Source organism: Suncus etruscus, chromosome 16 (genome assembly GCF_024139225.1).
Source record: "Suncus etruscus isolate mSunEtr1 chromosome 16, mSunEtr1.pri.cur, whole genome shotgun sequence".
Lineage (NCBI taxonomy): Eukaryota > Metazoa > Chordata > Mammalia > Eulipotyphla > Soricidae > Suncus > Suncus etruscus.
This window is the reverse complement of record NC_064863.1, coordinates 33,671,329-33,689,202: the sequence shown is the minus strand read 5'-3', so window position 1 is coordinate 33,689,202 and position 17,874 is coordinate 33,671,329. Positions and strand designations below refer to the sequence as shown.

General features: G+C 45.4%; 1 protein-coding gene across 3 annotated transcripts in view; it reads right to left on the bottom strand.

Moving 5' to 3' along the window:
* Nucleotides 1–17,874, bottom strand: part of LIAS (lipoic acid synthetase) — a 939,974-nt gene that overhangs the window by 918,363 nt on the left and 3,737 nt on the right. The window contains exons 5-11 of one of the 3 annotated variants that reach the window (XM_049790160.1): nt 14,087–14,243; nt 13,944–14,001; nt 11,566–11,694; nt 8,941–9,086; nt 7,476–7,546; nt 5,222–5,333; nt 144–413 (exon numbers count right to left, since the gene is read on the bottom strand). In XM_049790160.1, the coding sequence (XP_049646117.1) occupies nt 361–413; nt 5,222–5,333; nt 7,476–7,546; nt 8,941–9,086; nt 11,566–11,694; nt 13,944–14,001; nt 14,087–14,243 (726 nt within the window). In that variant the 3' untranslated portion in view covers nt 144–360. Of the gene's footprint in view, nt 1–143; nt 414–5,221; nt 5,334–7,475; nt 7,547–8,940; nt 9,087–11,519; nt 11,695–13,943; nt 14,002–14,086; nt 14,244–17,874 lie in introns of those variants that run through there. The other 2 variants (XM_049790162.1, XM_049790161.1) reach the window with 2 other exon arrangements.

The window sequence follows — 17,874 nt, the reverse complement described above, 5'->3', positions numbered from 1 at the left end:
GAACATTTAATGCTTGAAATCACTGTACTATGAACAACTTGGTAAATTACAGCATTATAATAAAAATTTGAAATTGCAAATAAACAAAAGGGAAAACATTTTAAATATATTCTTAATTATACTGTTAATAGCAAACTCTTATATTACATTACAATACGATCACTTCATGGCAAACAGTCGCTTATTGGAATAAAGAAAATAAAAGTCAACTTTTATCATTAAATATGTATGATATATTGATATTATTCTAAAAACAAAAACACGGGCCTGTCCACTGAAGCTGAGGCCTTCTGCAATTCCCAGTTATCGAATGGAATCAGTTCTGAAGTTCTGTGATGTAGAAGGTTGTTGTATTCAGTATCAGAGACTTTTTGTCTTTCTTTTAGCCACTAGATTTTTCAGGAAAAATTCACCTATTTAGGGGAGATGAAAATATATTAGTATGACTCCACAGTACTCTTTAGCATTATCAGCCTTCAGAGTTTTTCTTCCAGAGAGATTGGAATTTCCCATCATCAGATCTCATATCTCAGTGGCTCCTGATTTCCACTCTTGGAGATCCCCTTTCTCTGCTTTTTCCCCAACAATAATGATTATCATTAGCCTTTTTTCTTTTTGATACTGGCAACTGAACTTGGCGCCTCAGGCATGTCTTTGGCCATTCTGGAGTTCCTGTCATTTTTCTTTAAAAAGCTGCAGTCTTTATTGCTTCGGTCTCTCTGCCCTCTTTGTCCCAGCTACTTAGCAGTAGAGAGGTGACCCCGTATATATGGGTCAGCTCTGCAGTGTCAATCCACTTGATGCACTATCTGTCCTTCCTCTCAGACAGTATCGCTGCTGGCAAAGTTCATTCAGGAAAGCAATTCTGCTCATGATAAACCTGGATGTGATGTTTACATAAAGCAGTCCTCACTGCAACTAGATAGGCTCTTCTGCTGGAGTCTCTAGCTCTCTCCTCACTAGGAGAACAAGAGCTGTCACTTAAACCAGCTTTTTTCCCACACCCCACAGTGACCATGACCCATGCGTAGAAAAGAAAGGCCCTTCACGGTTCCAGTTCTGTCCACTAGGGTTCCATCTGGGCTCTGATTACAGTCAGGCTCAGTTTTCATCTATCAAAGAGCTTGACACTGCAGGCCCAAGTTTCTCTGCAGTTCCCATAAACTTTTCTTTGTGATCTAAATATATGAGGATGGCCCTGACTGAATCTGTAAACAGTCATTAAGGATCCCAAGGCCAAGTAATGGAGCGTGCAACCTCTGTCCTTCCACAGGGCATGGAAAGCAGATGGTAGCTAAACCAACAGTGCTTGTACTCTTTTACTGGTCATCTTATTTGTTTTGACACATTGGTGCTCATGATTTACTCCTGCTATTCAGGGATTACTCCTGGCAGTGCTTGGGGGACTATATGGGATATGGGGGATCAAACCCCACTTTAGCTATACTGGAGGCCAAGGTTGGTTCTATTCTTTGCACATGATGATTAGCTTGCCAGCAGGAATGTTTAAAGAAGAATTTAAATTATTAGATTCCAAAGTTCCCACATCTTGTCAGTATTGAATCACACTAATGGATTTGTATTTGTTTGATTTTGGGCCACACATAGTGGTTGGTGCTCAGGGCTAAAACCTGCTTAATGCTCTCACATATATGGACTATATAGGATGCTCTGAGGACAAACCCAGGTCAGCCACACACAAGAAAAGCATATTATCAGGGCCGGAGAGACAGCAAGGAGGTAAGGCGTTTGCCTTTCATGCAGAAGGTCATTGGTTCGAATCCCGGCGTCCCATATGGTCCCCTGTGCCTGCAGGAGCAATTTCTGAGCATGGAGCCAGGAGTAATGCCTGAGCACTGCCGGGTGTGACCCAAAACCCACAAAAAAAAAAAAAAAAAAAAGAAAGAAAGAAAAGCACATTATCCTTTGTACTATTCTCTGTGACCCCTTGCTGTTTATTTTTCAAGAAAATATCATTGCTGGGCTGGAGTGATACCACAGTAGGTAAGTGGGGCTGGCACGGTGGCGCTAGAGGTAAGGTGTCTGCCTTGCCAGCGCTAGCCTAGGACGGACCGCGGTTTGATCCCCCATATGGTCCCCCAAGCCAGGAGTGACTTCTGAGCGCATAGCCAGGAGTAACCCCTGAGCATTACCGGGTGCGGCCCGAAAACCAAAACCAAAAAAAAAAAACCCACAGTGGGTAAGTGTGTGCCTTGCATGTGGCCAACCCGGTTCAATTCCCGACATCCCATAGGGTCCCCTGAGTCTGCCAGGAGTGACTCTGAGCACAGAACCAAGAGTAACCTCTGATCAACAACAGGTATGGCACCAAAATAAAAAACAAAACAAGAGGGCCTGGAGAGATAGCACAGTGGCGTTTGCCTTGCAAGCAGCCGATCCAGGATCAAAGGTGGTTGGTTCGAATCCTGGTGTCCCATATGGTCCCCCTTGCCTGCCAGGAGCTATTTCTGAGCAGACAGCCAGGAGTAATCCCTGAGCACCGCCGAGTGTGACCCAAAAACCAAAGACCAAAACAAAACAAGAAATTATCATTGCTAATTTATAATCAAGGAAAACAAATATTCCTTGAATTAAAGTTAGCTATTAGGTATGATTTTATTATAAGATTTTTCTTGTTCTTACAGACCTTCATGTGAACATTAACACCTTGGATAAGATTTTAATTTTTGCAAGTCAGCTCAAACTACTAATAAGAGGCCGGAGTGATAGCACAGTAGTACAGCGTCTGCCTTTCATGTGGCTGACCCAGGATGGACCCAATATCAATACCCAGCATCCAGATGTCTGCCCGCCCTCCTCCCCATGCACCTCCCCACTGGAATACGGAGGGAGGGGGGAAGCCTGAGGACCACTAAGAGTCCACCTGAACCCACTTCTGGCCATCTGAGCTGGCACCCAGGGAAGGCCTGGAGTCAGGGGAAAAAGACAAGGACGTCTGGGGGCCTGCCAAGCCTCCAGCACTCCCCAGGCTAGGAAGAAAAGCTCTGGTATGGGGCCTCCTCAAACCCCATACCTGGCAAGAGCTGGTCTCCAGAATCAAAGAGGAAACCGGAAGCCAGATGTCTGTCCGCCCTCCTCCTCATGCACCTCCCCACTGGAGTACGGAGGGAGGAGGGAAGCCTGAGGACCACTAAGAGTCCACCTGAACCCACTTCTGGCCATCTGAGCTGGCACCCAGGGAAGCCCTGGAGTCAGGGGTAAAAGACAAGGACAGCTGGGGGCCTGCCAAGCCTCCCAGCACTCCCCAGGCTAGGGAAAAAGGCTCTGGTATGGGGCCTCCCCAAACCCCATACCTGGTAAGAGCTGGTCTCCAGAATCAAAGAGGAAACCGGAAGCCAGATGTCTGCCCACCCTCCTCCTCATGCACCTCCCCACTGGAGTACGGAGGAAGGAGGGAAGCCTGAGGACCACTAAGAGTCCACCTGAACCCACTTCTGGCCATCTGAGCTGGCACCCAGGGAAGCCCTGGAGTCAGGGGAAAAAGACAAGGACGGCTGGGGGCCTGCCAAGCCTCCCAGCACTTTCCAGGCTAGGGAGAAAGGCTCTGGTATGGGGCCTCCCCAAACCCCATACCTGGCAAGAGCTGGTCTCCAGAATCAAAGAGGAAACCGGAAGCCAGATGTCTGCCTGCCCTCCTCCCCATACACCTTCCCCTTGGAGTATGGAGGGAGGGGGGAAGTCTGAGGACCACTTCCGGTTTCATCTTTGATTCTGGAGACCAGCTCTTGCCAGGTATAGGGTTTTTCCCCCCTGTACTTCAGTCCTTCCCTGGGCGCCGGTCTAGGTGGACTCTATAGGGGTCAACAGGCTTTCCTCCTACCTCTCCCTACATTAATGGGAATGCGCTCTGGGAGGAGGGCGGGCCCTTCTAGCACTGGTTTATGTTGGGACAGTCAGTAGAAATTTTTCTCCTTGTTTTCATATTGATAGTATTGTATGCATATATTCTATATATCCATAATATCCATCTTGTGTTGTGACCTTGATACTGCCCTACAAAGCTCATTTCTAATATTTTACTGCCTCAGTCCCAACCCTTACTTCCATCCCATCTTCCCATGTAGGTACAGCTAATGACATGAAGCTCACCACATAGAGTGATAAGTGCAGTTATAGAAATAACTACACTGAAAACTATCATAACAATGTGAATGAATGAGGAAAAAAGAAAGCCTGTCTCAAGTACAGGTATGGGTGGGGTGGGGAGTAGGTAGATCTGGGAAATTGGTGGTGAGAATCCTGCACTGGTGAAGGGGGGTGTTCTTTACATGACTGTAATCATACAACTACAATTATATTTTTAATCATGGTGTTTAAATAAAGATAATTAAAAAAAAATACCAAGCATCCCATCTATCCTCTGAGCCAGCCAGGAGCGATTTCTGAATGCAGAGACAGAGTAATCCCTGAGCTCCATGGGGTGTACCCCAAAACTAAAACAAAACAAAAAACAGGGGCCGGCAAGGTGGCGCTAGAGGTAAGGTGTCTGCCTTGCAAGTGCTAGCCAAGGAATGACCATGGTTCGATCCCCCGGCATCCCATATGGTCCCACCCCCTGCAGGGGCAATTTCTGAGCCCTAGGCCAGGAGTAACCTCTGAGCATGAAACGGGTGTGGCCCGATAAACCAAAACCAAAACCAAAAACAAACTATCCCCCAGGGCCAGAACGGTGGTGCAAGTCATGAGGCGTCTGCCTTGGCACAGCTAGCCTACGACAGTCTGCGGTTCGATCTCTCAGCATCCCATATGGTCCCCCAACCAGGAGCGATTTCTGAGCGCATACCCAGGAGTGGCTCCTGAGCATCACCGGGTGTGCCCCCCCAAAACTATCCCCCCTTGTCATATACAGGCACAGAGGAATTTTAATTGGCTGTAAAAGTGGAAATTGTGCATTTTACAGCTTGGAAGAGAATAGGAGTGGTCACATTAAGTAAAAATAGGTCAGACCGAGAAAGACAAATTATTGGATGGTTTCACTGACATGCAGAATACATATAAATAAACAAACAAATCAAGGGTAAAAAAATACAAGCCCTAAGAGTCTACTAATAGGAGGGAGTTCACTAAGGGGGTTGGAAGCAGGCAAGGAGGGACAGTGGCAGAGAACAGTGTCATTTTGCAATGACCTAAAATGTGATGCTATGTAAATCATGGTGCCTAAATGAAAAAGACCTTTTAAAATGACCCCTGCTAATCCTACCTGCTTTGTATGAAGAGCGCACCAGAGGGCCACTTGCAGTGTAATGAAATCCAAGTTCATTTCCTACTTTCTCCCAGTATTTGAACTTTTCAGGAGTAATGTATTCTTCAACCTATAGATTTAAAGAATAAATTATAACAATTCTAGAAATTTCCCCAGATCATTTTGATTCTGTATAAAATGTATGCCTGAGCCTCTCAGACAGATTTGGTTTCAGTTACCTCCAGGCCTCCCTGCTGCCCTCCCATCTCACTGACTTCCTGTTTCCTGCCACCCTATCAGAGAGCACTGCCCAAGGGGGGACATCAGTTTGTACTGCAAATGTTATTCCAAATGACAGAAGATGAAATAACCTCAGAGCTAACCACAAATGCATAACAATAATTAGTCAGGTCTGTAAGATTCATTTTTTGTTTGTCTTCGGTTTTTAGTTTTGTTTTGGGCCATACTTGTTTGACACTCAGGGGTTACTCCTAGCTATGTGCTCAGAAATCTCTCCTGGCTTGGGGGACCATATGGGATGCTGGGGAATTGAACAGCAGTCCTTCCTAGGCTAGCGCTTGCAAGCAGATACCTTACTTCTAGCGCCCACTCCGACCCCAGGTCTGTAAGATTCTTGAGTGAAAAACTGTGTCCTATTCATCTGGTCTATCTCTGACTATGCCTGGTGTCTGGCAAGAGCAAATGTTTCGAATGGATAAATGAATGTCCAGACTAGAAATTCAGGGTGGAATAGGAAGACAACTAACTTTGCTTTCTGACTTCTCTTCTGGCTCTCACATCACCCTAACGTAAATCCCAAGGGGCGAAAGTGATAGTACAGAGGTGGGGCTCTTGCTTTGCATTCTGTCAATCCAAGTTCAATCCCCGAATCCTATATGTTCCTGAGTCCACCGGGAGTGATTCCTGAGCACAGAGCCAGGAATAACCCCTGAGAACAATTCTTTTGCCATTAGTGAAAGAAAGAGAGAGAGGTTTGTCTGTGTGGGGTGGGTATTTGGAGACAGGGTTTGAACTCAGGCCTCACATATCCAAGATATACACCCCAGCTTCTTATGTTATCATTCCCAGCTTCTAATTCTTTGTATGTTCACTTAAGTTGCACCATCTTGGATCTCAAGGACAGAGAAGTGCAAGGGTAGCTGATAGGTACAAAATGATAAAAAGTAGAAATATACTTGAAAATACATTTGACTGAGGGAACTAATGGCAAAAGAAATCCAACTTAGAGGACAGCAAAAAGAATCCTGAAGCCACATGATTATTTATGGTTTTTTTTTTGTTGTTGTTGTTTTGGGATTTGGGCCACACCCGGTGATGCTCAGGGGTTACTCCTGTCTATGCCCTCAGGAATCTTACTGGCTTGGGGGATCCTACGGCAGTCTGTCCTAGGTTAATGTGTGCAAGGCAGATGCCCTACCGCTTGCGCCACCACTCCGACCCCATGATTATTTATGTTAGGCTCTGTGGTAGACCTGGATGGATCACAGGGCAGGAGGATGTACTTGGTCTGGGGAGTCACAGCTGAGATTCACACACAGCTCACCAGGAAGAGGCTCTACGCATTGTTGGGTGGCCCCAAAACAGCAGCAACAATGAGTATTTTCTTATTTTATTTTGGGGCCACACCTGGTTGTGCTCAGTGCTTTTTCCTGGCTCCATGCTCAGAAGACACTCCTGGAGAGGATTGGGGACTCAAACCTGAGTTGGATGCATACAAGGCAAGTACCTTTTCTTCTGGCCCTGGTTTTTTTTTTTTTTTTTTGGTTTTTGGGTCACACCTGGCAGCACTTAGGGGCTACTTCTGGCTCTATGATCAGAAATTGCTCCCAGCAGGCTCGGGGGGCCATATGGGATGCTGGGATTCGAACCCCCGTCCTTCAACATGCAAGGCAAATGCCCTACCCCTATACTATCTCTCTGCCCCCCCCCCCTGTTTTAGGCTCAGGGCTCAAACCCAGGTTGGCCACATACAAGAAAAGAGCCTTAACCCCTATACTATCTCTCTAGCCCATTGTCTATTTTAAATCCTAAAGAAAAAAAAAAAAGTAATATTATATACTTAAAGGCAAGCACTTCTTCCTTTGTCTTTTGGGAAGTGGGGATCCAACCCAGGCCCTTATGCATGTAAAGATAGTGCCTGTCCTCTGCCACTGAGCTGTATTCTGGGTCCTGCCAGCAGCTTGCGCTGCACCTACTAGTGGTGAAGACTTAATAATCCAATCACCCATCAACAACTTCATGACAGTTATACCTTAAGGTGGCGTTTCGTTGGCTGCATGTACTGACCTAGGGTCAAACAGTCCACATCTGCCTCACGGAGGGCTATGAAAGGAAAAGACACAAGTAACATTAGCAAATGTCTTTAGTTTCGATTTCTTAATTTTTAAAATTTCCATTTTGAGCCACACTTGGCTGTGCTGATGGCTTGTGCTCAGGGATCACTCCTGTTGGGCTCAGGGGCTCACACTGCAAGGCAAGTGCCTTCCTCACTGTTCTAGATTTCTCCAGTCCCTAAAAAAGAGATAGAGGGGCCAGAGTGATAGTATAGCAGGTAGGCATTTGCCTGGCATGTACCCTTCCCTATTCAATCCCTAGCACCTTATATAATTCCCAGAACCTGCCTAGAATGATCCCTGAGTGTAGAACCAGGAGTAAGCCCTGGGCATCGATGAGTGTGGCCCCAAAACAAAAGCAAACAAACAAAACAATAAAATAGAGGTAGAGGGTTTTTAGATCAGGAATCAGTTAGGCAGGAAAGAAGGGAGCAGAACATAAAAGGCCTGAAAACATCCATGCTAAAAACCAGACACACTATTTTAGGCTTATACAAGATATGCTCTGGGGGATGTGATTTGATCTTTAATATATTAGGATTACTCTAGTAACAAAACATACATTGTAGTAAAAAACAGTTTTCAATTACAATTTGCACTAGTAAATAATTGCTATAAGTCAAAGACCCTCAGTTAACATAGCTTTCATATTTAAAAATTAAAAAGCTCGTGAGAAAATGGGCTTATGGGATGAAGAGAAGCCTATAGCATAGTATTTCTGTGATAAATGTCACAAGTCATGGAGCTAGAGTGATAGTATAGTAGGTAGGGTGTTGGCCTGGTATGTGGCCAACCTAGGTTCAATCTCTAGCATCTCATATGGCCCCATGAGTACTGCCAGGAATAATTTCTGAATAAAGTCAGGAGTAACCCTTGAGCACTACCAAATGTACCTCAAAAAACCACCAACTGACTAATCAACAAAAAAACAAAGCTGGGGGCCGGAGTGTTAGCATGGAGCTAGGGCATTTGCCTTGCATGCAGAAGTTCAGTGGTTTGAATCCTGGCATCCCATATGGCCCCCCAAGCCTGCTAGGAGTGATTTCTAAACGTAGAGCCAAGAGTAACTACTGAGCGCTGCCGAGTGTGACCAAAAAAACCTAAAACAAACAAACAAAACAAAGCTGGGGCTGGAACAATAGCACAGAGGGTAGGGCATTTGCCTTGCACCAGGCCAACCAATATTCAATCTCTGACATCTCATATGGTCCCCAGCCTGCCAAGAGCTATTTCTGAGTACAGAATCAGAGTATCTTAAGTGTGGTCCCCCTTCCTCCCACCAAAAAAACCCAAAAACAAAACCAACACAAATTCTGCAAGTCAGCTCTTCCTCCAAGGCCTGATTTTATCTCATGCACCTCATGTTTACATTTATTTCTTTACCTTTCATTGTTGCATACACTTGTTCATCACTCTCGCCTAAACCCAACATTATAGATGTTTTAGAAATAACATCAGGCCGGACCTCCTTGGCATGCTTCAGGACACGGAGAGACTGGTCGAAATTGGCCCGGGGATCACGAACTTTCCTTGAAAACAGCAGAGCTGATGTCAGCAAAAATTACTGCATGCTTCACTGAATAAATAACTAAATATGTAAGCAACCTCCATGGCCAGAAAAGTATGTTCTAGACAGTGTTACAACCTCTGGCTCAATAGTGGCATTTATGTACAATTATCTGCTTCTTCAGAAAAGAAAATGAGGCCTCACTGTACAGTCTTGTTCTTAGGCTTTTACATCATTTCAAACCTGAGGCATAAAACCCCTAAAATACAAGGAATTCTGTTGTTGAATTCCTTACTGAGGAACAAGAATGAGCTGAGGTTGTGTGACTCTAAGAAATAGTTGAAAGAGACTGGAAAATTAGTGAAAATAAATCTCGCTCATGAACAAAGAAAAAATGGTTTAACCCAAAACCACATTTCAAAAGGCTGAAACTTTTATGCTCATTTCGTTTCCAAAGACTAAGCTGCCCTCTGCTGGGGAGTTATCAAAAGGCCACCTCCGGGGTTGAATAAGCATAATTCTGGGAAGAATATTGTTTCCTAAGTGAAAGCCATCACTGGCACACACTGGTGGTAGTATCATGTGATACAGCAGGATTAGTGCTGGCTGGGTGTTGTGCTTCAACAGGGCACAACCTGTGTGGTACAGCTGTGACAAGAACTAAAGGACTGAGAGTTGCTCATATTAAACACCAGAGGATCATATGACCCTCTAAGACAGCGTGTAACATTGATTTTTTTTTTTTTTTTTTGCTTTTGGATTACATGCAGCTGTACTCGAACAGCTGAACTCAAACCTGTGCCCAAGGCTTGGGGTACCACATGTGGTATCAAAGATCGAACACCGGTCAGATGCATGCAAGCCACTGTGCTACATGATTCTTTAAAAAATAAAAAATGTGGGCCCGGAGAGATAGCACAGCGGCGTTTGCCTTGCAAGCAGCTGATCCAGGACCAAAGGTGGTTGGTTCGAATCCCGGTGTCCCATATGGTCCCCCGTGCCTGCCAGGAGCTATTTCTGAGCAGACAGCCAGGAGTAACCCCTGAGCACCGCCGGGTGTGGCCCAAAAAACAAAACAAAACAAAAAAAAATGTTTTGGTTTTGGGTCACAGTGGCCAATGCTTAATACTCCTGGATCTGCACTCAGGAAGTATTCCTTGCAGGGTTGGGAAACCGTATGGGAAGCCAATGACTAGATCTGGGTCAGCTGTATGCAAGGCAAGCACCCATTGTACTATAGCTCTGGCCCAACATGATTGCAGTTTTTTTTTATTTTTATTTTTCGGGCCACACCTGTTTGATACTCAGGGGTTACTCCTTCTACCCCTGGCTTGGGTGGACCATATGGGATGCGCGGGTGGGGGGGGGTATCGAACCATGGTCCTTTCCTTGGCTAGCGCTTGCAAGGCAGACACCTTACCTCTAGCGCCACCTCGCCGGTCTCATGATTGCAGTTTTTAAAAAAGAAACTCATTGAACCATAGCGATTGTACTGCAGTAGGGTGTTTGCCTTGCATGCAGCCAACTCCGGACTGACTGTGGTTTGATTCCCGGCATCCCATATGGTCCCCTGAGCCTTCTACGGAGCAACTTCTGGAGTAACTAGGAGTTACTTTTGGAGAGCCAGGAGCCACTCCTGAGCACCACCGGGTGTAACTCAAAAACAAAACAAACAAAAGATGCTCATTAGGGGCCCGGAGGGACAGCACAGAAGTAGGGCATTTGCCTTGCACGCGCCTAGCTAAGATGGAACTTGGTTCGATCCGCAGCATCCCATATGGACCCCCAAAGCCAGGGCGATTTCTGAGTGCATCGCCAGGAGTTAACCCCTGAGTATCACCGGATGTGGCCCAAAAACCAAAAAAAAAAAAAAATGTGGAATAAAAGATGCTTATTATGTATGTATACTAAAACATACAAATATACACATATACAAATTATAATAGGAGTTAATAACGTTATGATTGCTATTTATAGCTATAGTATTTCTGAATAGACTGCACATCATACACACATTTCTTTTTGTTTTGGTTTTTGGGCCACACCTGGTGATGCTCAGGGGTTACTCCTGGCTATGTGGCTCAGAAATCGCTCCTGGCATGGGGGACCATATAGGATGCCGGGAAATCGAATCGGTCCATCCTAGGCTAGCGTAGGCAAGGCAGATGCCTTACCGCTTGCGCCACCACTTCGGCCCCTTATTTTATCTTATTTTATTTTTGGGTCACACCAGCGACCCTCAGGAATTACTCCTGGCTCTGTGCTCAGAAATTGCTCCTGGCAGAGTCGGGAGACCATACGGGATGCTGGGATTCAAACCGGGGTCTGTTCTGTGCTGACCGCATGCAAGGCAAACGCATTACCGCTATGCTATCGCTCCAGGTCCCCTCCCCGTTTTTTTTTTTTTAAAGTTTTTCACTTTGTAAGAGTCTGACAAATATTCCCCTGACATCACATTCTGACCCTCCTAATTCCCCAACATTATTCTTATAAATAATCACCTCTGTAACTCTGGAACTGTTTCTACATTATGTGCATAGACATCTAATCCTGACAGAGCAACTTTCCCTACTGCTGTAAGATCTCCTCGGAAGTCAGGGGTGAGACACTCCACAAGAATCTTTGGGTTCCTAGAGAGAGAAAAAGGCAAGAATCAAATTGACAAAAGAACTGATGTAACCACAGCTCAAATCACTGAACAGTACTCATTAATTATCAACTTCAACAGTAACATTTTGGGGGGATGCAGGGCCATACCCAGCTGTGCTCAGTGCTTATGCCTAGCTCTGTGTTCAGGAGATCAAATGTGGTGCCAGGGGTTGAACCAGCATAGACTGTACACAGGCAAGAGCTTTAGACCTTGTGCTCTGATCTCTCTCAGACCCTTCAACACAGCAATCTTCAGAATCTTGACAAAAATGAAGTTATTGGCCCATGGCAATAGGACAGAGAGTAAGACACTTGCCTTGTATACAGCTGACCTAGCTCCCGTCCCCGGCATCCCATATGGTCCCCAAGCCTTCCAGGAGCGATTTCTGAGCATAGAGCCAGGAGTAACCCCTAAGCGCTGTCAGGTGTGACCCAAAAACCAAAAATCAAAAAAATAAAATATAGTAATTCTATTTAGGAACTATGAAAGAGTCCCATAAAGTAGAGAGATGAAGCACCCAGGCTGGATTGTGGGTAACTCCAGAATGAAGACTTACTGATTTTCACTGCAAGCTGAAACCCATAAGCATCTTATAAAATTAATCCAGTAGACTGCAAGTAATTTTTGTTTTATTTTAATGCCAAATCTGAAGTGCTCAAGGGTTATTCCTGGCTGTCATTTGTGGTGCTCAGGGAACTATACAGTGCTGAGCCCAGGCCTCCCACATGCAAAGCACATGCTCTAAATGCTGAATGTAATTTTAAGTATATCCTTTTCTTGTTTTTGGATCATACCCGGTGACGCTCTGGGGTTACTCCTGGCTTGGGGGACCATATGGGACACCAGGGTATTGAACCGAGGTCCACCTTGGATCAGCCGTGTGCAAGGCAAACGCCCTACCACTGAGCTATGGCGCTGGCCCCTGAATATAATTTTAAATAAAAAAATTGGTGAAGGCACTGAAAAATAATTGTCACTAAGCTGCCATTTTATTTTTCAAAAAGGAGGCAACTTCCTTTTTATGCTTATTAACAGATGGGATTAGTCTTGATAAACATATAGTGTCTGAGATATCTGGATTTGGTTAAAGATCTATAGAATGACTTAACATGTTTTCTTATTTTTCGCAATGCTCAGGGGCTACTCCTGGCAGTGCCTTGGGGACCATCTGTGGCTCAAGGGATCAAGTCCAGGCCTCCTGCAGAGCATGTGCTCTGATTTTTTTTTTTTTTTTTTGGGTCACATGTGGTGGTGCTGCTCAGGAGATAATCCTGGCTCTGCACTCAGAAATCGCTCCTGGCAGGCTTGGGGACCATATGGGATGCTGGGATTTGAACCACCGTCCTTCTACATGCAAGGAAAATGCCCTACCTCCATGCTATCTCTCTGGCACCTCATGTGCTCTGATTTTTGTTTTGTTTATTTTTGTGCCACACCTGGTGATGCTCAGGGGTTACTCCTGGCTATGCGCTCAGAAATTGCTGCTGGGGGCCGGGTAGGTGGCGCTGGAGGTAAGGTGTCTGCCTTGCAAGCGCTAGCCAAGGAAGGACCGCGGTTCGATCCCCCGGCGTCCCATATGGTCCCCCCAAGCCAGGGGCGATTTCTGAGCGCATAGCCAGGAGTAACCCCTGAGACTCAAACGGGTGTTGCCCAAAAACCAAAAAAAAAAAAAAAAAAAAAAAGAAATTGCTGCTGGCTTGGAGAACTATAGGGGACACCAGAGGATCGAATCATGGTCCGTCCTACGTCAGCCACACACAAGGCAGACACCCTACCGCTTGTGCCACCACTCTGGCCCCATCTCCGAGTCTTTTTCTTAAGTTTCTGTTCTGGACCACACCCAGCAGTGCTAGAGACTGAACCAGATCTCCAGTACATGCTTTTCAGCCCTTTGGTCTCTCTCCCTAGCACTTTATACTCCTTTTAAATATTCTCCAAATTTCCTCAATTATGAAGAAGGGGCTTCATTAGCCAGGATAAATATCACCGGACCTCTAAGACCTCTGCAAATAGACATCTGCATAGTTGAATTGTGTGTGTGTGTGTGTGTGTGTGTGGTTGGAGAAAAGAACATGCTATTTCCAACAAACATAAGGAATATTAGTCTATATTTATTTGTCCTATAAGTTAATGAGCACTGTCTCGAAGTAGAGATCATACAGGAGCTGAAATTATATGGACCCTCCCCTGAAAAGTTCCTGTTGCCCAAGAAAAGGCAAAAATGAGTACCTTTCTTTGAGGTACGACACAGTCTTTGCAAAGTGCTCTGCTCCTCCATCAGGCAGATCTAGAGACAAAAGAACCCACTGCTCAGGAGGATGATGTGCCTTAGTAAAAAGCAGTTTCCAAGGAGGCATTGATGCACTACTAACCGTCTCGATCCACAGATGTGAGGACCACATAATCCAGACCCCAAGTGGCAATGGCCTCTGCAGTGTTGTAGGGCTCATAGGCATCCAGAGGTGGCGGTGCCTTTGCCGTCTTCACAGAACAAAATCTGCAACCTCTTGTACACGTGTCACCCATCAGCTGAAACAGAGATGCCGTTTGAATCAGACACAACAGAGACGTCACCATGGAAGTACACTGAAGTATGCTGAAGAATGCACTTTTGAGGGGTCAGAGCAACAGTACAATGTGTAGGACACTTGTCTGCTTGTGGCCAACCTAGGTTTGATTCCCAGCACTACATACGGTCCTCATAGCACTTCCAGAAGTAATTTTCTTTTTCTTTTTTTTTTTTTTGTTTTTGTGTCACACTCAGCAGTGCTCAGGGGTTACTCCTGGCTCTATGCTCAGAAATCGCCCCTGGAAGGCATGGGGGGACCATATGTGATGCAGGGATTCGAACCACCATCCTTCTGCATGCAAGGCAAATGCCTTACCTCCTTGTTCTCTGGCCCCAGAAGTAATTTTCAAGTATAGAGCCAAGAGTACGGCTTGGGGCCGGAGAGATAGCATGGAGGTAAGGCGTTTGCCTTTCATGCAGAAGGTCATCGGTTCGAATCCCAGCATCCCATATGGTCCCCCGTGCCTGCCAGGAGCAATTTCTGAGCATGGAGCCAGGAATAACCCCTGAGCACTGCCGGGTGTGACCCAAAAACCACAAAAAAAAAAAAAAAAAAAAAAAAAAGAGTATGGCTTGAACACAGCCAGATGAGGCCCAAACACCCCCAGGCAAAAAAAAAAACCCTCCTATTCTTTTGCCAAGAACATTCCTCCTCATTTTCCCGAGTCTGCAAGGGGTCAGAGTCCATTCTGCACAGAGACGGCCTCTTCAGAAGCCCCTCTGAGTGATGTGGCTGTCCCTGTGTGTCCATGTGCTCGCTCAGCCTCACAGACTCTATGTGTGACCAAGCAGGCCATAAAGAAATGGTCCTCTTTGGTCATCTCATCCAGGGTGCTCTTGGTGGCCTGGGGAGTGGATGGATGCACAGTTGTTGCCCCAGATAGCAATTTGTGCCCGTCCCACCTCTGGGGGTGGTCCAGGCCTCTTCTTCTCCCTCTGAGTTTTGGGACTCTGTGCAATACCCAATTTGACTGCATATCACCCCCACATGGGCACAAACAGCACAGTTTACATTTGTTTGGGAGATTTAACTGATTGATATCTGAAGAAATTCTATTCCACATGCTAGTAAAGGGTCTTTATTTATATCCTCAACCTGCCAGTAAGTGTCTATCTATCTGTGTTGCTTTCATACATTTATTACCAGGAATTAAAATGGCTTGGCCATCTGCCTCCTTTCATAAAGATTTATCCAGGTATGGTTGAAGAGAGAAAGGATGGGTGTGAAGGCACTTGCCTTGCATGTGGCCAACCCTGGTGTGATTTTCAGCACCATATTTTCCCCTGAGCATTGCTAAGGACCCAAATCTAGCACAAATCTAAGGAAGGGAAAAAATGGTGGAGGGCAGGATGAAGAAGAAATGTACATGGGGCATTTAAGGATGATCTGACACTGCTATTCACAATAGCCAGAATCTGAAAATAACCCGAACACCTGAGAACAGATGAGTGGATAAAGAAACTATGGCACATCTACACAATGGAATACTATGCATCTATTAGGAAAAATGAAGTTAAGAAATTTTCTTATACATGGATGGATATGGAGAGTATTTTGCTGAGTGAAATGAGTCAGAGGGAGAGAGATAGATATAGAATAATCTCATTCGCGAAAAGAAAAAAGAATAATCTCATTCATTTATGGGATATATTTTTAAAAAAGAGGTATTCTAATAATATCCAGAGATAATGGAGATGAGGGCCAGGAGGACCAGTCCATGGTAGGAAGCTTGCCACAATTGTGGGAGTGTAGTTAGAACAGAAAAGGAACCATTATGAAATAATAGCTGGAAATGATCAGTCTAGACAAGAACTAGGTGCTGAAAGGAGATAAAGTGATATGTGTAATACCCCTTCAGTAAGAGTATTACAAACTAGAGTCTAAGAAGGAAAAAAAGAGGGGCCAGAGAGATAGTATGGAGGTAGGGTGTTTGCCTTGCATGCAGAAGGACAGTGGTTTGAATCCTGGCATCCCGTATGGTCCCTCGAGCCTTCCAGGATCAATTTCTGAGCGTAGAGCTAGGAGTAACCCCTGAGTGCTGCTGGGTGTACTCAACACCCCCCCCCCCAATTAAAAAAAAAAGGGGGGAAAAGAAAAAGAGAGAGAAGTAATATGTCTGCCCTAGAGGCAGACAGGGGGGCAGTACAGGAGGGAAATTGGGGACACTGGTGGCAGAAAATGTACACTGGTGAACGTTGTTATACATTATATAAATATATAAATGAAATGCAATCATAAACAACTTTTAACCATGGTGTTTAAATAAAGTGATTAATAAATATCGATAATACTGGCACTAGAGACAGGAATTCAGGTGTCTGCTGTACAGGTCTCTGTCACCACAAACATAATCTAAGGAGCTTTAAGCAACACATTTAGCTTGGAAGCATGGGAGTTAAACAGAAACACAGCTCTTTGTTAAACAGGAAAGATCAAACATATACAAAGTGAGCCGTCTGGGGCCAGAGCGATAGTACTGTGGTAGGGTGTTTGCCTTGCACATGGCCAACCCAGGACGGACCCGGGTTCAATCCCTGGCATCCCACGTGGTCCACCGAGCCTGTCAGGAATAACCCCTAAGTGCCACCGGTTGTGGTCCAAAAACCAAAAATCAAAACCAAAAACAAAGTGAGCCATCTGCTTCCTGTGGGCACCGCATTTCTTCAGAACACAACAGTCATGTCACAGGCCACTGCCAGTCGCTGTGTGTGTCCACTCAAGCAGACAGCTCTTCTAGTCCATGGTCTTCAAAACCTCCAAAGGTCCTGTGGTGATGTAAGGATGGGATACTCCTCTCCTCCATGGACACTGAACTGTCAGAGGGGAATCCCAGCACTGATTAAATAGGACTCTATGTCTCAAACAACTGTAATGAAACAATGAACTCTGCCTGGGAATCTGGCCTGAGGGGACAATGGGGAAGAAACTATTGTTGTCCATCTTGAAATACTCAGAATCATCCCTTCCCTGGAAAATGGAATTTCTATGACTTGAATAAGCAATTGGCCAGAATGAGAGTTTTCTAAAAACCTCAGTTCCTTATATAAATAGTTTCCTGCTGTATGACTCACCACGTTATCAGGCATTCCTAGACAAGTATGAATCTTCAGTTGCGTAGTTTAGATTAGCCACAGATGCTGGATCTCTAAGCCCCTGTGGATAATTATGTGGCCAGCAGAAGGATTGGAGTAGGCACAACCTGCTACAGGAAGGTGTGTGGATGGTGGGCCTGCTGGCACCTCTGTGCTTCCATTTTCTAAGCTCACATGACTCCTTGGAAAGTTGATAGTTCAAGCTCTAAGGAGCAAACCTGATCCTACTCTGGCATCCAGTATTGGCTCAGTTAAGAGAGCTGAATCCCATCAACCAAGAGAGAAAAATAAAGAGCATGGGCAGATCAAGCAATCAGCCATAACAGTTCCAACCACCATACTTAGCAGAAGTGACATCTGTTTTTGTTGTTTTGGGCCCCAAACCAGCTGTGCTTGGGGCTTACTCGGGGCACTGAATTCAGGAATTATTCATGGTAAGGCTTGGGGGACCATATGTAGTGGGGGATCAAACTGGCTTGGCCACATGCAAATGCTACA